Source organism: Triturus cristatus, chromosome 11 (assembly GCF_964204655.1).
Source record: "Triturus cristatus chromosome 11, aTriCri1.1, whole genome shotgun sequence".
In the NCBI taxonomy this organism is placed as follows: domain Eukaryota; kingdom Metazoa; phylum Chordata; class Amphibia; order Caudata; family Salamandridae; genus Triturus; species Triturus cristatus.
This window is the reverse complement of record NC_140594.1, coordinates 1,111,955,641-1,111,977,776: the sequence shown is the minus strand read 5'-3', so window position 1 is coordinate 1,111,977,776 and position 22,136 is coordinate 1,111,955,641. Positions and strand designations below refer to the sequence as shown.

Genomic DNA, 22,136 nt, shown 5'->3' with positions numbered 1-22,136 from the left:
TGGTAGCACACGTAGGACACTCCTGTCCCCACCTCCTGACATCCACTCTCATGGTTGGCCACCAGAAATGCCGTCCCATGCTAGCCACCGTTTTTTCAAAGCCCAAATGACCTGCGCATGGAGAGTCATGGCACCAGATGAATGCTTGTTTCCTTAGCCTAGGCGTGGGTATCAATAGGCACCTGCCCTTCAGGGGTATCCCGTCCTTCAGCTGCCATTCTCTGTGACTGAGGAGCCACCTCCGCCATGCGAATGACCTGATCCCTCTCTTTATTCCCCTCAGGAAAGTATCCGGTTGGATAACCCCCAATACCATCCTCGGGGAAATGATGGAACGCTCGGTTGCAGGCAATGGTTCATTAACTGCAGATTGACGGGACAGGGCGTCCGCCTTCCGGTTTTCCGTCCCCGGCCGATATGTGATGCGGAAGTTGAACCCCGCAAAGAAGATCATCCACCGCAGCTGCCTGGGAGAAAGGTGTCTAGTGGCCGTCATGAACTGTAGGTTCCGATGGTCCGTGTACACCGATACCACATGTCTTGCCCCCATCAACCAATGCCTCCATTCGGTGAAGGCGTCCTTGATTGCGAGAAGCTCCTTCTCCGCAATATGGTAGTTGCGTTCGGCGTCGTTGAGTTTGCGGGACATGTACGCAACGGGATGAAGCACCCCTGTGTCGTGGTTGCGTTGGGACAAGATAGCCCCCAGCGCCACATCCGACGCGTCCGCTTCCACCACGTAGGGGAGATCCGGATCGGGGTGAGCCAACACCGGCGCCTTACCAAAGGCGCTTTTCAGGGCCTCAAAGGCTTTGTTCGCTTCAGGGGACCAGACAAACTCCTTGGACTTCCTCAGTAGCTGTGTGATTGGGGCCACCACTCCTGAAAATCCATCTATAAACCGCCTGTAAAAGTTGGCGAAGCCAATGAAACTTTGGACGTCCTTCACGCTTTGGGGCACCGGCCATTCTTTCACCGCCTTGATCTTTCGTTCTGCCATCTCCTGTCCCTCTGGACTCAGCATCACTCCGAGGAATTCCACGGATGTGACGTGGAAGTCACACTTGCTGAGTTTACAAAACAGCATGTTTTCCCTCAGCTTTTGGAGCACAGCTTTGACGTGGTGTACGTGCTCCTCCACACTGGACGAATAGATGAGGATGTCGTCGATATATACGACCACGTAGATATCCAACTCCTCTCTGAATACCTCATTCAAAAAGTACTGAAAGGCTGCCGGGGCGTTGCACAGACCGAACGGCATGACGAGGTACTCAAAAAGGCCGAACCTGGTCTTAAAGGCGGTCTTCCACTCGTCTCCGTCCCTCATGCGCACCAGATGGTATGCCCCTTTCAAATCCAACTTGGTGTAGATACGAGCTTTCTTGACCTGTTCCAGAAGTACACTGATGAGAGGCAAGGGGTACCGATTTTTTATGGTTATCGCATTCAATGCCTAAAGTCCACACAGGCTCTCAGCTCCCCATTAGCCTTCGGGATGAAGAAGAGTGGCGAGGCGGCCGGAGACTTGGACGGGCGGATGAATCCTAGCTTGAGGAGTTTATCCAGGTACCCCCGGAGATGCACGTTTTCAGGCTCCGTCAGGGCATACAGCCTGCCGCTGGGAACGCTGGCCCCTGGCACCAGGTCGATCTGGCAGTCAAACTGTCTATGTGGTGGTAGCACTTCCGCCTTCACCTCATCAAATACATCCTCAAAACTGTGATAAGCCTGGGGGAGAGCCACATCTTTTTCTGCCGCTGTAGCCACCGTCTGACTCCCGCTCTCATCTGCGTCAAGGGATTCCGTTCTTATTCCACAATGCAGGATGCAATACGGTGACGTCATTTCGATGCGATGTGTTGGCCAATCCACAAAGGGGTTGTGTTTCTGTAGCCACGGCCATCCCAATATGACGCCATATTGGGGCGCTCGGATGATGTTAAAATCGATTTGTTCCAAATGGTTCCTCCCATATCTCATCGGAAGGACCCCCGTGTGCTGTCCGATGGGCCCCGTCACCAATCGCCTTCCGTCTACCGCATAGACGTCTTCGGGTACTGCTTTGGGAAGAAGCACTAGCCCTAGCCTGCATGCCTCGTTGTGGTCCATAAACATGCCAGTGGCCCCTGAATCCACCATGGCCACAACGGGTATCCACTGGTCATGCACTCCCACGTGCACCGTGATAAACAGGTGTCGTTGTCCCTTAGTGACCGAGTTGGAAAGTGAAGGGATGGATGAGTGACTCCGAGATGCCCCTTCTCTGGTCTTGGAGTCCTCTAGTTTTCCGCCGGTATGTCCACCACGGCTGTTACCGACCGGTTGGCCCGATAACGTGACGTCTTCGGTTTGGCAGGGCATTCACGTACGTAGTGGCCTTTTTTGCCACAATATAGGCACAATCCTTGTTTACGGCGTGACTCTTTCTCCGTGGCTGTGAGGCTCGCTCGTATTGCGCTGATGTCCATGGGTTCTCCCTTGGATGCGGTGGAAGTTTCAGGACTTCCCACCGTCACATAGGATGGAAGGGATTTTCCTTTTCTCCCATGATCCCCCTTTCTTTCACTTAGCCTATGTTCCAGCCGTAATACCAGGTTGATAAGGCCCTCACATGTCTTGGGTTGAGGGTCAATATGAGCCACGGCGTCCTTGAGCTCATCGCACAGCCCTTGATGGAAGAGCGCCGTCTGTTTAGCAACAGGCCACTTGGTTTCCGCAACCAGCCTTCGGAACGCGTTGAGATACTGCACCAGGTCGTTGGATCCCTGTCTCAACTCAAGCATTTCACGGTCCGCCGTGTACGAGTCAGCCCTTCTGTCGAATACCTTCAGGAATTCCTCGCGAAAAGCACCCCAATCACATAAGAGGGGGTCGTCCCTGCTCACCAGAGGTACGGCCCATTGTGCCGCGTTTCCAGCCAAATAGGATATAAGGAAAGCCACACGAGCCTGACTCGTGGGGAACGCCTTTGGTTTGCACGATAAATGTAGCGCCACTTGTGTGAGGAATACCTGCACTGTGTTAGGATCCCCACTGTACCTCTCTGGTGTTGCCAAGGGGATGGCTACCGGCATTTCCACTACTACCGCAGGGGTCTGGTTCGTGAGGGAGGTGCTGGGCGTGAGCGGGTCCAATTGGATAGCATCCAGTCTGGCTTTTACATCGGCTGTTTCTTGCCTAGAGGCAGCCACTTCAACTTGCATGGCCGCTAAAGCAGCCAGCACATCATCAAGTGTTGCCATGTCTGTTATCGACCGGGAGACAGTTAGTGTTATTAAGGTCGGATATTTTGTAACGCCCTGAACGTCTCAGGATCGTTTAACAGACACGACAATGAGGACGCAACCACTTGTGAAGGGTTAGTTCTTTTAATGAAGGCAAATAAAATACAAAGAACAAACAAGAGTTATAGTCACTGGAATCCTCCAGGCTAAGTACGTTACCAGCCCACAGCACGGATGGTCCTAACCGTCCTCTGCATATACGCCGATCCCGGCGTATGCCAACAGAGGGCAGAAATGAAATGGCCGACAATGCCAATCGGTAGGCTGTGAGGGGCACGAAGAGTGTTGGGGAGAATCGAGGAGTCAGGGAAACACCCAGCCGGGGTCTCTACCTGAAGGGAGCAGCCGCTCAACCTTTTCCTCAGACTGCACCGGGACGCGGAGTCACCTCCTGGTGATGCGTCACCGATACCCCAATCACAAGCAAGAAGACTGAACCGAGAGCAGCCGCTCGATCGATCCTGTGGACTTCCGAGTCTGTAACGCGGCAAACACCTCCTGGTGTGCGTTACAGCTGGCAGTCCCTGTGTCTTTGGTCGGGCTGGGAGTTACGACTCCAACCAGCAAAAGCGCCACTGCGCTTGGACTCAGCCGAGTCAAAAAGCGAAGCTCAATGGTTGACCGGTAGAGCTTCCGGGTCCTTCACAGGTGACGATGGGGCAAGACACGGCCCAGGGAGTAACGACTCGACCTACCTCCGTTCTTGCCTTACTGGAGCACCACTCCGGAACACTGCTCTTCACGAAGCAGGTACGTCGGTGTAAACACAATATCCGACAGCCTTGTACCTCCCGGTTCCTCCCTTTATAGGGCGTGTTTCCCTTGAGTTATGTAACAGCTCTCCTGTTTACATAAGGGCGTGTTTCCCTTGAGTTATGTAACAGCTCTCCTGTTTACATAAGGGCGTGTTTCCCTTGAGTTATGTAACAGCTCTCCTGTTTACATAAGGGCGTGTTTCCCTTGAGTTATGTAACAGCTCTCCTGTTTACATAAGGGCGTGTTTCCCTTGTATGACAGGAATTATTGACAGTTGGCCTGGGAGGAGGCAGGAGTCACGGCCATAGGTGATCTCTATGAGGACGGTAGTCTTCTCCCCTTTCAGGACCTCCTTGAGCGTCATGATCTCACGCGGGGGGATTTTCTCTTGCATGCTGCCCTGACTGCGGCCATCAGGAAGCACTGGCGAAAGGGACTGGTGGAACCGGGTACGTCTCTCGCTTGCCAATATGTAGTGATGGCGGCGGGTACTTTTAAAGCGGTGACCTGCCTTTATAGACGGATCACTAGCGACATGCGCCAACCGCTGACGGCGCTGCGTCTCACGTGGGAGGCGGACCTGGGAAAACCCACTGCAGAGAAGTCTTGGGAGGCGATCGTGGAGCGCCCGTGGAAATGTTCTCGAAACGCGCGCTTCCAGCTCATCCAATTTTATATCTTCCATAGGGCCTACCTCACCCCTAGTAAAATCACTGAGTACTTTGGGGTGCCCGGCAATTGCCCCCGCTGTGACCAGGGTGGGGCGAATTTCCTCCACATGCTCTGGGACTGCCAGCGGGTGGAACACTTCTGGCGGGAGGTGATGACTGCCCTGCTGACTGTGACAGAGAGGGAGCTAACGGTGTCGCCCGGACTCTGCTTGTTGCATTGGTTCCCACACACTACCAAGACTAAGGTCACCAGCCGGTTTATAGACCTGGGGTTGATCTTGGCTAAACGAGAACTTACTTCCCACTGGAAGGCGAGGCAGGGCCCTAGTCTAGTGCGATGAAATAGGGAGATGGTGAAATGGGCAGAGAGTTAAGGGAACTACAGACTGCGGTTGGCGCGGCGTAGTGGCAGCGAGAAATCACAGGGAATGACACGAGCATGGGTGGCACTCCTGGAGCTGCTCAAGCATCCCCCTGTAGACAACGAGGAGGCCCTTGAGGAGGGGGACATGGCAGGGGGCCCTTGAGAAACCCTTCACCGAAGGTGGGAGTACAGGGCGGGGGGAGGCCAATGGGACCATGTTAGGCAACTTCCCCCGATGTTCTTGAACCATTCACTACTGCATCCCCGTGGGATGGGGAGTATGATAGGTGGTATGAGAGTCGTATCTGCTCTCTTGCACAACTTAGTGGCTGACGAAATGCTTGGGAGGGTGGTGGGGGGGCTCTGTTGGGGAAGTTTTTGAGCGGGAGGGGGGGTCTTCTTGCTCCACATCATTGAACTGGATCGACCATGCAAGACGGACTGCAGGGTATCGTGGACACCTTATGGGACATTGGATGTGGGTCTATATTGAGATTGGCGGGATGTCTGTGGTATTTCCTCCTGGCGTTCGCTCTTGCCCAGTCAGTGGGTGGCGGGGTTGAATGTGTATTTTCATGAAAATTAATAAAAGTCTGTTTTAAAAAATAAAATAAAAAGGTAATAAAGGGTCACAAGCAAGTGCATATTGCAAAAGAAAGAATAGCAGTGTGGAAAGAGACGTTTTTGATATAACAAAAGCAATAGGAAGAAAGACTGTGTCGAAGGATAGGGCAGAGACAAGACATTGCTGGAAAATTTTATTTCAGAAGAGAAGTAAATATAGGTGGCTGAGAGACTAACATTCCCCATAGTTGCTCCCTTCTGTGGCCATCAGAGGATAGGTGACAAAGAATGTATATATATGCTACACAGCTGGGGTTTCATGGACCTAGGGTAGAATGAACTTCACTGGGACCAAGTGTGTTCATACCTCATGTTTCCACGGTCACTCATTTTAGCCAGCTGCTCTTACACCATCTGGCACTGCTGGGTCGCCACACCTGAACACTCCTGACTGGTATTTATCTCTGTTCCACTTCTAGGATCGTCCAGTACCCCAGCACTCTGAACAGAGAAGACACAGACAAAGCTTTCGCCATTGCCTTCAAGATGTGGAGCAACGCATCTCCTCTAACCTTCAGGCGTGTGCTGTCGCAGGAGGAGTCTGATCTCAAGATAGGTGAGAGATTTTTTTTTTAAATTGCCAGGGCCCAAGTTATTTCTTATGAGGCCACCTCATCTTGCACCCCAAACTGTCAGCACACTACCAAATGCCAGTACAAATGATACAAATTAACCATCACACTACTACCATTTTAAGGTATATTAAATTGATAAATTTCTAAATAATTCGCTGCTGTGCTCTGCTCAAAAATAGGTATAGAATGCCACCATGTGGTGGACTGTCATAAATAAGTGCCGGTGCCGATCACCAGCAGACACCAGTACAAATTAAGCAATGACTGGGAGCTAAAGGCAGCCTTTGAAATGTGTTGATATCAGCTCTTATTGTACCTAACGTAAAAAGTGTGTCCAACCATCTCCAGGAAGATTTAAGGTGTGGGGGCGGCAGCAAATTATATACATGCTTAAACTTAAATTTTATGTCCTCCTCAAGGCTGTTTGGCAGACAGGACTAGATGGACATTGGGATCGTCGGCTATCCAAAGAGCAACCTCTTCATTCTCAGCCCACTGGGGGTTTTGCCAAATGGCCACAGTAGGTCAGTCCAGCTCTGGAGAAGGCCATGGATGGAGAGCATGCTGATCTATTGTTCTCTCACCATTCTCCTCTCTATGGTTTAGAGGAGGCTACAAAAGGAGAAATGGATAGATTGAGTGAACTGGGAGGCAGAACTTACTTAGCAGTATGAGAACCTATGTTACTAAACTCCACCTTCCACCTCATCACACCACACCTTCACAACATACACAACTGAACCACATTACACTGCACAACGCACCTAACTTTGCACTAGACTACAGAAGACCAAACACCACCCAACATCATATCAAAGCCACATTACTCCATACAATATCACACATAATGACACTGCACTGATTCACTCTGCACCATACTAATAACCCAGCGCCTCATAACAACATACAACAGCAATTACACCTCTTCACCCCACAATAACAGACACCATCACGCTATTCAACACCTCATCACACGGTTCTGTAAGGCACAACACCCACAATACATCGTACAACATTAGATCAGTCTACCCAATTCCACCTCAAACTCTACCATATCTTACAACACACACCATTCTAATATAACAAGATACCACACCATATCACACAACACCATGAAATGTGCCAGACCTGACCATATCCCATTGTATCTATTCAGAACATACAACACAAGGAACATTAATCACGCTTCATCTCATCACACAATAGCCATCACCATGTCACACCGCGCCACCCCACCAAATCAACATGATCCTACACAACCAAACATTCCTTACCACCATTAAATACCACATCATACAACGTCACATTACACTTTACCACATCATAGAATATCACATTAATTCACACCTTAAAACACAACTGCACCCCTAAAGCTGTGGAACACCATGTCACAGTACACTATACAAGACTGTAAAACATTAAATCACACCATGCAGCATTATACATTCCATGCCACACCATATATCTAACCAAATGCACCACATTTCACTTCAAAGTAGCACACATTACACCAAACCACAAATGCCAGTACGATATCACTCCTTACCATAGTGCATCACATCACTATACTACACTCCATACAACACACGACTAGCCAGACCAAATTACAATGTGTCATTCCATCGAGTACCACATCTCTCCACAACACACTGTATGTCTGACAACTTTCACAATACAACACAACTTTGGACCACACTGCATCACATCTCACTGCATAACATTGCACAACAATACACAGCCTACCCCACCCACTCAAATAACACCATATATTGAACCATCATGACGCTCTGCAACACACCAGCCAACAACACATCACACCCTGAAAAATATAACTCTACCGCTCTGCATACCACACTATCCCCCAACACACCACACGCTATAGAACACACTATACAACACCACTGCACACCACACCTTCCCAGTACATTGGCCTAGTACCAGATTATTGCCTGATATAGAAACAGAGTCCTAAATATTGTCTAAAAGAATATCACCCAACTGGAGTTATCAATAGAAATTATAAACCCAAGGGAATTATATTTTTGTTAACAGTATTTAGGTCACAGTATGTATGTCAGACGATATTTCTGTACATATTCTGACATACAACTCACCACACCATTCCATATAAAGTACGCAGGGACATAGACTTAGGAAGACTGAGGGAGTGCATCACAAGGACATCACTGAAGTATCTTAAAGTACAACATTTATCATGCGTTTTGAAGTCTACTTTCAGTTGACATTTACTATAAGTAATTTAAAATGACAACTCTCCTGATAAAGGGTATGAGCCTGAAATGATGAAATGTTTTGAGAAGTGTTTAATTTGAATATGAATCAATGTATAGTCTTTCTGAAATTGGATTTTAAGCAATGCTTTTGAAATTACAAATAATGCATTAAAAAACAAAATTCTGAAAAATATTTTCAAACAGAGTTGGCCTTTCTTTATGAGGTGTGCTGTACTGCTAGGCTAGACTCGCCTAACCTACCTGCATATTCAAATAAATTGTGGTTGAAAGGAGTTTCTTAGGAACAGCAACGTGTCAAGCTTATAAAAACATCGGTGTGCAGGTCAAGGAAGAGTGTGATCACAGAGAAAGGTGTCCTTTATTTTAGCAGCCCTACTATATCAAATTCCTGCCTGAACTACAACCAAGTACCTCTCAGTAGAACCCTCCGGGAGACGGCAACTTAACATTTCAGGCTGAAAGCCAGAATACTCTACAATCTGCAGGTCATTTTTCTGCAACCAGAAATTCTTACCTCACCTTCCGGCGTACCCTTCTCACTCCTTTCTCTGTGAGTGTTCCATTGTGTCTTTGCTTTTCAATCTCTTCCTGATCTCCTGCTCTGTTGTACCCCCACTGTATTACTTCTGTTATGTATTACCTCTCCTCTACTTCCCCTCCCTGTTTTACCTCGTGTTCCCTTTATCACACCCATTTCTGTAATACTTGCTCTATTTTACATTAAAGGTTTATCCAATTCTTCAATCACTTTAACTCTTTGGCCACTGTCCTAACTCTTCTTCCTCCTCTGTACTGTCTTCTCCATCTCTTACCTCTCCCTGCTGCCTAAAATCGCCTTCTTTCACCTTACCTCTCACCTTCCTCTGCTCAATCTTTCCGGTCAATCTTACATGTTCAATTTATCCCTTACTCCACATTATTTCCAAGAATTAAACAACCTTTCCAGTTAAATTCTAGATGGCCTCAGGCTTGCATAAAACTATACCTAAACTAACCCCTCCATATTCCGAGCCCTTAAAATGCACAGTAATTGCAAAAACGTGTATATAAATATAACAGACTTAACATTCTGGTTAACACCAAACTAAGATTTGTTTAAATCTGGATACAACGATTTTTCATCTTAGGGTCCCAAAGTATTGGGGCGATACGCATCTGCCACCAGAAATCACTATGTGGAACAAAATGTATTATTGGTTACAGAGAACAAGAGCAGTGTTTCTCCCAGACACGCTGTATGTAGTTGCAGAAGTGTTACATGAGACCATGAGCGGTATGGGTAAATCCGTATGGGTAAATCCATTAGGAAGAGGGATTGACAAAATAACAAAAAGAAAATGTATACATGTACCTAGAGAAGATTGGAGGGTTGACTGCTCTTAATTCTTGTGTAAGTACTCTCAATTCCTTACTGTAATCATGTATAGTTTATTAGGTGCAAGGTATAGGGATTGAGGTTATGCATTTTAAGTTGATTTGTATTTTAGTTATCTATCCTATATATTCCATTATTTTAGGTGGTTTATATTTAATTGATTGTAAATGATTGAGGATTTGATGTTGTTTTATATGTTCGTTTAGTTTGTTAAATCCCATGAAGTTTGTTTGGGCCATCATTCTTTGTGCTCTGCAAATAAAATACGATACAATAATAAATGAGCACTGGCAAAGTCACAAAGCCTGACTTACATTTTCAGTTACCAAAGCCACCAGGTTTGCCGATAAGATTTTTTAACAGCAGGCAGGTGTGGAAGAGCTGCTCGGTAGATGTCATCAGTCCAGAGGCTTACTCTGTTTGCCACTGATGTCTAAGGATTGTTCGTATAATGGACACAATTAGCTGACTCGTCCTTTGGGTTCCCTAGCAATTTCGTATTTTACAGTCAAATAATCTGTCTTGCAGTGAAAAAAAATTGTTTTTTTTAGTGCAAATATCAGGTAAATTATTGAATGTGACAAGAAGTATGAAGAGTGAGTGTACTTGTCAGACATAAAATAGTCCCTCATGCATTTCAAAGAAATCAGTTTATTAGAGGCAGAAGGATATGCCTTTGGACTTATCCAAGATATGAATGACAATGTCTCAAGCCAAAGGATGCAGGGACTCAATCACACAAACCTGTGGTTTGCTTTCTGTGTGTTGAACTCAAGAGGTTGGCTTTGCCAGACATAAAAATTATATATTTTATTTTGCAGTTGATAACATGTTTGTGGTGGCCAAGTTCAGATGTTTGGGCTAGGGAATGGAAAGAGCAGTTTCAGGAGGTGGTCAGATGCCACTATGAGGCTCGAGTTTGGTGGGTGATTTTTTTAGAGCAGTTTAGGATTCCAATGAGATGTTATTGCCCGCATGTCATCTGGGAAAGAGTTTCAGTTTAAGGGGCTCAGGAGGCTTTAAGAACAGAATCTTGAATTTGCGGTTGGTGGTATGGAGGTTGTAAGCAGAATGTGTTTTTTAAGGAGTTGCAGCAAGTCATATGTTTGTGAGGTGTCAGGCACCTCTGTTTGGAAGGTCTTGAAGACTTTGGTAAGCAGGTTGGATAACATCCTATTTTTGGTCTCTGGAGAGGCAGAAGAGGGTTTCTGTTGCAAAACGGTGCAAATGCATAATCAGAAAGGCTGGCCGGGCCATTGTTATATCAACCAGTATTGCTTGCTCCTTGCGCAAGACTTTTTTAGTGTGCCGAGGACTAATATTATGTATAGTCAACATATACTACCTTGCTGTGGTGGCTACAAAGGTTTCCAGGCGCATACTGGAGTTGTTTATTATGTTTACGATTTCTCACTGTAGGGGACTGTATAAGAGAGTTAGGACAAACAACCTCTCTCTTCCCCATTTCAAACTGAAAGCTAAAGAACCTTAGTACAACACGGTCCTTCATTCAGCATTTTACTACCACATGATCTAAGGCACATATCCTCACCGCCCATTTTCAACAAGCACCTTCAATCACAGCGTTGTTACGTAACTTTGGACAACTCTCACCAAGTGACCTTTTTTGTAGAGTGCACCTTACAAATGTCTTCAATTAACCATAAGAGAGTCGCGTGGAAAGGGTACAGCTTCCTAGTCTGTGATCTGAGCTGTGGGTGACAGGAAGTAGTCTATCCCTGTCTCAAGCTGGCTGGTCTTAATCAAGCATTCGACCCATCACGTTTTAGTTTTTAGGTTGAAGCCTACATGACAGCGGAAAGACTTCTTGTGAACATTCTGAAAGCTTCCCTGAGAATCCATTCTGCCCATTGCTTACCATTGGCTTTGTGGTTTGTAACTCATATGTACTTGTTTTCTATTTGCTGACTTTATTTGTTTTAGGCTGTCCAGCTTGAGGTAGTCCATCTTGTGGAGTATAGCCTGTTTACTGTAATCTTTCATGAGTGTCGGCTTTCCGTAAACAGGCCTATAAATGTTGTTCTTATCTTATCCCTTTTGATGTACTTTCAAAGACAGAGGCCAAATGTCAGATTCTGTGTTCTGAGGGAGCTTTGTGTTTTCTTTGCTTTCTCTGACTTCAAAGTGATAAGATTTACATGACAATATTGATGGGTAGAGGAAAGGAAAGGTTTTTTTCTTTCACACAACAAAATTTAAATATCTGTAAATTAACTATGTAAATATTTCAGAATATATCATAATTAGGAATGAGCAAATCAAGCACATTTTTGGGAATTCTGAAGTGGTGATGGAAACAAATATTTTTATATTATCAAAACAAATCAATTTCCACGCATTATTGTTCGTGCACTGTATAGTTTTATCAGTAAAACTGGATGTGCAAATGAATTGGTTATTGCAATTGAAAATGTGTTGTCTGTAATGGCAGTGTACGACCACACCATGCATACTTCACTCTATTCTATGACACTCCACAATACTCCACACTACGTCACTCCACTCTATGACCCTTTAATCCACTCTATGCTACTCCACTCTAGGACACTTTACTCCACTCTATGCCACTCTAAGCCACTCCACTCTATGAGAATCTATACCCCCCCACTGACACTTTATTGCACTCTATTACCTTCCACTCTGCGACCCTCCCTAACACTCTACAACCCCCCACTCTGTCGCTCTACACCACTCCACGTTACTCCACTCTACGACATCCACTCCATTTTACTCCACTCTGAAACTCCACTGATTTTTACTCCGCTCTGACACTCCATTCTACAGCACTCTACTCAATACCACTCTACTGTACAACACTCTATTCCACTCTATGCCACCCCACTGTACGATACTCTTCTCCACTCTACACCACTCCACTGTGCGCCACTCCATTTCACTCTACACCCCTTTCATCTATGACACTTTATTGCACTGTGCCACTCCATTCCACACTACTCCACTCCAATCTACTCCACGACACTTTACTTCACACTGCGGTATGCCACTCCAAGACACTCTGACACTACTCTACTCTACTCAACTCCACGACACTCCAATCCACTCTTCTCCATTCCATGACACAACACTGCACTCCACACCACTCTCCTCTATGCCATTAACTTTTAGCCATGCTAAACATCAGCCACGCTGGCGTACATCATGGCTAAAAAACATTGGCAAAGCCAATAGCTTTTGCCTAGAAGAGACCTATTTGCTTTGCCAATGTTTGTTTTAAGTGAGACCTCGGAGTGTGACTGGTATCCCTAGATGTGAGCCCTGTTCGTCACTGTGCCATACAACTCAAGCTGTACCTGACTTATGAGGCCCAACAAGATGGATGCGAATCTGGGGTTGTTAGTGTTCTCTTCTAGATGGAACGTGGACTGGTATTTCGGTCTGGACTGATCTTATTGGCGCAGGATCAAGACTAATTTGCATATGACTGCTCTCTTTCTGGAGTACAATAATGGGCAATAGAAATTACGGGTGGGAATGTGACCCTGGGTAATTCCCAGTGGCTGGGATTAATTGAAGCACTGAAAACACACTATCTTGCTGTTCTTCGACATACTAAGGTAATTCCTTAATTTCACACCCAGGAAACACTCACATAACAGGCAGTCGATGGAGCTAAAATCTTTTGGCCAGGTCCCACTCACTACACCGGAAAATGTATATTATATAGCCACAAAATACAGGACTCTTGCGCCTGACTGTGTTGCCAGGAAGCCCACAAGTTTGCTATAGGGCTGCTGGCTCCAGATCAGACAGAGCTTCTTTCAAAGCCCTCCACGCGCGCACAAAGCCTTGCAAGGCCGGACCCACATACCTCGGGAATAGATTCCAGAGATCTATGCCCTGACTCTGCAATAAGAGACCGCAGTCGCCTCCCCTTCCAAGGCAGACCCATCTGGACAGCTGAACCCTGCCTTCCTCCAGGGAACCTCAAAACCTTCCTGCTTCCCTGGCCTACCAGGACGTCTCCATCCAGGGCCTCCCGCGCAACCTCATAGTGCCTACATACTGCGCTGGCTCTCTCTAGGCGCTGATCAGAGAGCACCAGCTGAACACATAATGTTGCCTCATTAGAGTTTCACATCCCCAGGTTTCATGCCATCCCAAAAGCCTCCTCCTACTGCATTCCTAAAGAAGTGCAAAAAGAAGTCCTTGATTTAACATTCCATTGTTCTCCTCTCTCTTACCTTCATGCTCTGCATGCCTCCTCCCTCTGAGTATGCTCTAAGTCGTACGACTGTACCATATTATCTATTATTATTATATTATGTCTGCATACTGCCATCAACTTCTTTGAAACCACATGCCTGTAACCTAGCAATACCGAATCTCCCATAGCCTTTACATTCATCCCACCAACCATTTGCATGAATCGCCTCCCACCACCCCCCCAATGATCGCACCTAACTGCTAGCAATGACATTACCACAAGGAAACTGGAGTAAATGCACGAAATATTCATTTGAGAACACAAGTTAAACCAACAACTGTGAAAAACCAATGCATTAACCAGTAACCTTGGGCTCAGGAGTAGCATGCTACTTGCTGCAAAGCGCTTCAGCGTCCAGTCAGGGATTGTAAAAGCTTTATAAATGCAATTACGATACAATGTAGTACATAACAGTTTAAAATATCAGCTCACTCATGTCAATCATCCCAGTCAGCATGATTTGTTTAAGATTACCCGATGACTCCATGTCATCAGGGGCACCATATTCCAGTCCTGTGCTGTTCTTCCAATAAAGCAAATGTTATGTTACAGGGAATTTATTGAGCGCACGTACACCAAAGGTCTCTTGGTGCTGAGTAGGAAGCCACTTTGAAGAGAAGGTCTAGCAATAGGCCTGGGTGAAGAGCCAAGGTTTTAGTTTCTTCCTGGAACACATGTAGTTCAACGTTTGCCTCATATCAATCGGTAGGGCGTTCCAGAATTTGGGGCCTAGCATAGAAAATCGTGAACCACCCATTTTTCTGTTCTTAAATCTTGGATCTGTCAGCATGTTCATTGTTGCTCATCCGTATAGGGAGGTACAGATAGATCTTCCTAGAAATACATGTGGGGCTCCTATCGTGGATTGCATTGAAGATCATGCAGCCTGTCTTAAACATAGACCGCTGGACCACGGGAAGCCAATGAAGCTGCTTCATCAATGGCTTAGTATGGGAGTATCTCGGTTGTTGATAAATTACTCTGGCAGCTTGATTCTGTATCAGCTGAAGCTTGGGGATTTGATTGGCTGGGAGGCCTAAGTAGTTGGCATTAGCATAATACAACCTGGACATAATCATAGCCATCATGATTACCACACTTGCTTCCCAAGTGAAGAATCTCTTGATCTTTTTGAAGTTCTTTAGTTGATAGAAGCAAGATGACGTGACCATGTTAATCTGCTATTGCATAGATAGGTTAGCGTCAATTTGGATGGCAAGGCTCTTTACAGAGTTCTTAGAGATTGGTGGAGTTCCAAATGTATCCGGCCAGTGTGCTGGCGTATAATGGTGTAGTCTGTTGTTTGAAATGACTATCTCTGTTTTATCAGAGTTCAATTTGAGGTGGTTATGACTCATCCAGTCTTTGATAAATAACATGGTATTTTGAAAAAATGCCTTAGAGTCCTCCGTCTCATCAATTGGGAAGATCAAGGGACAGATATAGAGGTTGAACAGATGGGGAGACGGGGAAGAGCCCTGTAGTACCCCGCAGGTGGTATTGACACTGGCCAAGTGATAGGGTACCAGCCTGACTGACTGGGTGTGATCCCTTAAAAAGGATTTCATCCAGTCTAAGGGCGTTCCCTCTCAGACCTGCCGCTGCCATTCTATCCGTTAATATTGTATGATCCTCAGTATCGAATACCGCCGACAGGTTGAGCAGGACCAGTGCCTGTGTGCACCCCCTGTCTGCCCCCTCCTTCAGGTCGTCCACCACGCTTAAGATGACTGATTCGGTCGAGTGAGATGGTCGAAAACCTGCTTGATGAGAGTCAAAAAATGTGGTCTCTTCAATGAAGGCACATAAATGTTTAGCTACGTGTGCCTCAAGTAGTTTTGCAGAATACGGGAGAAGCGAAATGGGTCTGTAGTTGCTCAATTGTCTGGGGTTCACTCCGACTTTCTTTTGAAGTGGGATTAACACTGCGTCTTTGAAAGCCCGTGGAACCACACCTTGATCAAGTGACAAACTGAGCAGAGATAGGGTGGTATCTGGAAAGCAAGTGAGCATGTCTTATTGTATAGCAGGGGTACAAGGGTCTTTAGGTGAGCCAGATTTCACTTTGTTACTTAGGTCTGTAAGACGAACTAAGGATATGTTCTGAAAGGTAGAGAGTATTACTGGATTGGTGTGTTGCTGGTGTGATTTCCAGTCCTGTGAGCTAGAGATAATGGAGTCTTGTATTATCTTAATTTTGTTCACGAAAAAATCATTCAAGTCATCACATAAAGCCTGCGAGGGAGTGATGGCAGGTGTTATACGGTCCGGGTTGGATAATTCTTTAACTATATTAAAGATATCTTTTGTTTTGATTTATGATTTTAGGACTCTACTCGTAAAAAAGGCTTTTTTGCCTCCAAAATGGCTGTTTTTTAGTCTGTTAGAGCTTTTCCATAAGTTTCCCTTGTTACAGGTGTATAGCTTCCCCGCCATTTGCGTTCAGCCTGGCGGGTTTTTATCTTTGCCAATTTCAGCTCTACGGTGAACCACTTAGAGGCCTCATGCCGCCTCAGACAACTCGCTTTACTTTGTAGTGGGGCATGAATCTCACTTGCTCTTAATTGCCAGTTTGTAACAGCTGTCTCAAACTTACCAACATTGTCTTTTCTTGGCGGAAGAGTAGATTCCAGGGTATTATGAAACTCTAACAGCCTGACACGATTCCAGTTCCTAGTTAGTAATTTAGGGCCAGCTGAGAGTTTAGCTATTGATAAACCACTTATGTAAAATATATTAACGGGTGGTCTGACCAGACACATGGCTTAATAGTTAAGCTTTGGACTGAGAGGTTGGTGGTCCATAACTGGTCCAGCACATGACCTTTAATGTGGGTAGGCTTGTTTATGTGTCCTTCCAAATTCACCTTTTTTTAGTGAGTCTATTAGTTCCTTGGAGCCCTGGTTCCCCTCTTCCTCATTTGACCAACAATTCAGGTCTCCAACTAACAACATTTTTGTATAGTCTATGATTAAGGGGCAAGATAATTTGCCAGTTCTCTAGTGAATTCCTCCATCGCATTAGGAGGCCTATAGATCAGAACATACCAATGTGGACGTGGAAGAGTTAAATTTTAAAGTAAGGCTATCCACCGATGCCACTTCTAGGGGGCAATGGTGGTGAAAGAGAGGTTCTTTTTGACATCTTGCTACCCCTCCTCCTCTCTTTCCAGGAGGTCTATGAATTCTGGGAGTTGTAGCCTTGGTTCATTCTGATGAAAGCCATTGAACTCCAAAAACTCGAAAGCAGTGATAGGCCAAAGCAAAGACTCTGACTGGAACAAAATGTCTCTGATGGCATAGAGTCATTATGGTAACCTTAGCTTGTCCAGTCTTGGCCTCCAAATGTTTATCAAAGCGACTAGATACAGTACTGGCTCCCTATAGGGATTGAGCAGATACTGACCAACCAAAAACTACATTCTCAAACCGCACAACATTTGGGTCAATCATTCCAGATATTCTGTCTAATCAGCTTGGACTTTGTTAGGTCACTCATTCACTTTAAGCCAAATAAACCCACCGCTATTCTAATTCACTGCTCACCTCTGTGGCCTTTTAAATTGACTAAATTCCACATTTGTAAAGCGTGAACTTATCACCCCTAGGGGGTATCCACGAGCTGGAGGGCTGTCAGGGAGATTAAGTGAGCTATTGCCCAGAGTCAAATGATGCTGAGCTGAGCTGCCGCCGGCACCAGGGATCCAACCACGAGCCCCGCCCTCTGGAGTCAGCCGCTCTGGCCGCTGCGCCACAACTATACCAGGCCAGCACCATCGATGCTTTGAATAAAAAGTGCACTTTTTTAAATATACACATGTGGCGCGTGCTGGTGAGTGAGTCACTCTTGGGATGTATACTGTGGTGACAGATTGTACAGGGAAGATGAATGCTAGGACAGGTGGATGTCTGTAGGTTTAAAGAGAGTATCTTACCTGTTCCTTGATGGTCACGGTCTGGCAGGCTCCCTTTATTGTGCTGAACACTTAAATAAATCCATTGAGAGAGACAAGAGTGTGCCCTATGTAAATTTCCCTGCCCTTTACAAATAACATTGGCAACGAGGTTGGGATGTGAACCTGCGCAATAGTTAATGTGGTTGAGCAGTAATGGTACAATACATATTGTAATAAATGTGGTTGTTGCTTGACTGGGGTGTGAGCCCTGGTCAAGCAGCAGCCACAATCCTTGCCAGGGTGAGGCACAAGCCAACCCTAAATTAACCTGTGCTCAACCCTCTAGCAGCCTGGCCTAGAGCAGTCAGGCTTAATTTTGAGGCGATGTGTAAAGTATTTGTGCAACACTTCAAACAGTAATAAAGTGAAAAATATCACACACACACACCAAGTTAGAAAAAAACAGAGTAATGTTTTAAATAAATAAAACAAGACCAAAACAACAAAAATATAATAAGTAGAACCGGAGATATGCAATTTAAAAGATTTTAGTAAAAATAGCACCACAAAAGGTCAACTGTGGATATCTAGTTGTGCTGGACCGGGACAAAGTCACACGTTCAGTCTGACCACGACAGAGCGCAGGCCTGCCTCAGGGATACAGTTAGACCCGCTGAACAAATTGCGTTTAATCCTGGTATTTGGAACATTTCGGGATCTGTGTCAAGCCAAAGCGATGCGTCAGTTCTGAGGTGCGGCGAGGTTGTGGTGCAAGGTCCTGCTTGGTCATCAAGGATTCTGTCGACAAGCACTTGCAATGCAAAGGCTGGTGTCAAGTATGCATCGTGCAGTCTGGGTGGTGCATCGGTTCCGAGGAGCTGCGAGGCTGTGATGCGGAGTCTGGTGTCGTTGTCAAGGTTGCCGTCGACAAGGGATGCTAGGGACTCGCATCACACAGCGGCAGTTCGGATGGAGTGATGCGCTGCGATGCGGCTCTTTGCGGTGGTATTGATCCACGCAGCAGCGGCGATGCATCGGTTCGGCTCATGGTTACGCTCCGCAGCAGAGGAGATGCATTGGTTCCACTGGATCAGTGATCCTCATGCTTGACACGAAAATACTTCCAACACAGAATCAAAATAATGACAACACCTTTCCAACCACACACCCTACATACATGGTGTAGTGTTCTTCCCAAGTAGGCAAGCGCCTCAGTGCCCCACATAGGGATATTAAGCGCTATACAAATGTTGTATTCAAATGTGTCCTTGACGGGGGTGTTATAGTACGAAAGAGGTCAAATAAGGCTCTTTTTTAAGGCCCCCACATGTGCAACTGCACACTCAGTAAAGCCCACAGCACAAGGCGGAAACCGGCTTTAATAGGACATGGGACAGCTGCTGGTACCCGACTTCCATGGTATAGGGGAGAGCTGCAGGTACCCGCCTTCCATGGGATAAGGGAGAGCTGCTGGTACCTGCCTTCTTTAAGAAAAGGGAGAGCTGCTGGTACCTGCCTTCCATGGTATAGGGGAGAGCTGCTGGTACCCGCCTTCCATGGGGTAAGGGAGAGCTGCTGGCACCCGCCTTCCATGGTTAAGGGGAGAGCTGCTGGTACCCACCTTCCATGGGTAAGGGAGAGCTACTGGTACCTGCCTTCCATTAGAAAAGGGAGAGCTGCTGGTACCCGCCTTCAATGTTATAGGGGAGAGCTGACTGGTACCCGCCTTCCATGGGGTAAGGGAGAGCTGCTGGTACCCGCCTTCCATGGAATAAGCGAGAGCTGCTGGTACTGGCACTCCATGGGAAAAGGGAGAGCTGCTGGTACCCCACTTCCATGTGGTAAGGGAGAGCTGCTGGTACCTGCCTTCCATTAGAAAAGGGAGAGCTGCGGGGACCCGCCTTCAATGGTATAAGCAAGAGCTGCTAGTACCAGCCTCCCATGGGATAAGCGAGAGCTGCAGGTACCCGCCTTCCATGGGATAAGGGAGAGCTGCTGGTATCCGCCCTCCATGGGATAAGGGAGAGCTGCTGGTACCCGCTTTCCATGGTATAGGGGTGAGCTGCTGGTACCAGCCCTCCCTGGGATAGGGGAGAGCTGCTGGGAGTGCCCTCCCCCAGATAAGGGAGAGCTGCTGGTACTGCCCTCCCCCGGATAAGGGAGAGCTGCTGGTACCCACCTTCTATGGTATAGGGGAGAGCTGCTGGTACCAGGCTTCCTTGAACAATGAGCTCTTATACAAGTCATCCCCAGATCAAGAGAGCTGCTGGTGCCCACACTCCCCAGGACAGGAGAGCTGCTGGTGCCTACATTTCCCAGACAGGAGAGCTGCTGAAGCCCACACTCCCCAGATCAAGAGAGCTGCTGGTGCCCACATTCCCAGGACAGGAGAGCTGCTGGTGCCCACATTCCCAGGACAGGAGAGCTGCTGGTGCCCACACTCCCCAGGACAGGAGAGCTGCTGGTGCCCACACTCCCACGGACAGGAGAGCTGCTGGTGCCCACATTCCCCAGATCAGGATAGCTGTCGGTGCCCACGTTCTCAGGACAGGAAAGCTGCAGGTGCCCACATTCCCAGGACAGGAGAGCTGTTGAAGCCCACAATCCCCAGGACAGGAGAGTTGCTGGTGTCCACACTCCCCTGGACAGGCAAGCTGCTGGTGCCCACATTTCCAGGACAGGAGAGCTGCTGGTGCCCACATTCCCCAGGACAGGAAAGCTGCTGGTGCCGACATTCCCCAGGAGAGCTGCTGGTGCCCACATTCCCCGGGACAGGAGAGCTACTGGTGCCCACATTCCCCAGGACTAGAAAGCAGCTGGTAACCTCCTTTCCCTGGGCAAGAAGAGCTGCAGATATTTGTCTTTTTCCAAGAGGTAGCAAGTATAAGGGTCGACCCCATTAGCCAGTAAACCACGTGTAAGTATACAATAATGAGGAACAACGGTTCGCATGGGGTCATTCAGAATATTGAAACTGTTGGGGATGCGCGCACGTTACTCCCAAAACAAATGAATTATCAAAAGAATAAGACACACAATTATAAGCAAATCAAGGCCTAGATATAACGTCTATTTGACATGCAAAGGGTGCCCCAAGTGAGAACACTGGCACAGTGCACATGAATTGTGACAATAGTTACAAATGAAATATAGACGACTCAAGGAAGTGTGAAGCGAGTTGGATGGTAAATTCAAACAGATGCAAGGTAAGGCTTAAATAACGCACCAAGCCAAAACTGAATCGTTGATGTTTCGACCCGTAAATTAAGAATGGGTTCATCATCAGGACATTTGAAATGCGCCATTTGAAAGACGATGATGGGCCAATTGGACAAGAGGGCAAAAAGAAACAATCAATTACATAACTGGTGATAACAAGCACTTACGATGCAATAGGTCTCGCATTTACGAGACTCCGAGCTATTGGCATTCTCAATGTCAATAGCTTAAATTCTCGCTAATGCGAGACCTCTTGAACTGCAATATTTTTTGTTTCCAAGTGCCCTATGCCATGCCTGTACTTGAATAGAGGCCACGCACCTTTCTCTAGACAAGTCTCGTCTAAAGTAAGGGGCGCGGCTGAAATTAAAGTGAAAGCATTTGTTTGAAAAACAAATGCTTTTTTTTTGTAAAAGTGCCCCAAACAATACTTTCATTTTAATGGGGGCCTCGCCCCTTTCTTTAGATGCGGCTCGTCTAAAGAAAGGGGCGTAGCCTCTATTAATGTGCAAGCGCGGCATGGGGTACTTGGAAACAACCCAAAAAAATATCTGCAATGCAATAGATCTCGCATTTGCGAGAGTTTAAGCCATTGTCATTTACAATGCCAATAGCTCAAACTCTAGTAAATGCAAAACCTGTTGCATTGCAAAGAAGCGGCCGCCTTGGTCCTGGTTGCTTGGAAAGTGAAAGCGTGCATGGCACACTGAATGTCGCAGGAAAGCATGTTGTGCCTGCAGTAGGAGAAACTCATTAAAGAAAATAGAGCTCACAGACTGGGTAACAACAGAAGTAAAAGGGCCAGTCCTCCTGGGAGGTTACTAATGAAGACAAGGCGGTACCAAGGAGGGACTAACAAGCCAATTACT

General features: G+C 46.7%; 1 protein-coding gene and 1 long non-coding RNA gene across 4 annotated transcripts in view; one reads left to right on the top strand and one right to left on the bottom strand.

The window, feature by feature from the left end:
* The window catches only part of LOC146786110 (uncharacterized), a 225,230-nt gene that overhangs the window by 90,436 nt on the left and 112,658 nt on the right, over positions 1-22,136 (bottom strand). The window lies entirely within an intron of this gene.
* Positions 1-22,136, top strand: part of LOC146786111 (matrix metalloproteinase-23-like) — a 110,601-nt gene that overhangs the window by 37,638 nt on the left and 50,827 nt on the right. For all 3 annotated transcript variants that reach the window (XM_085635614.1, XM_085635613.1, XM_085635612.1), the window contains one exon: positions 6,122-6,258. In XM_085635614.1, the coding sequence (XP_085491740.1) occupies positions 6,122-6,258 (137 nt within the window). The remainder of the gene's footprint in view (positions 1-6,121; positions 6,259-22,136) is intronic.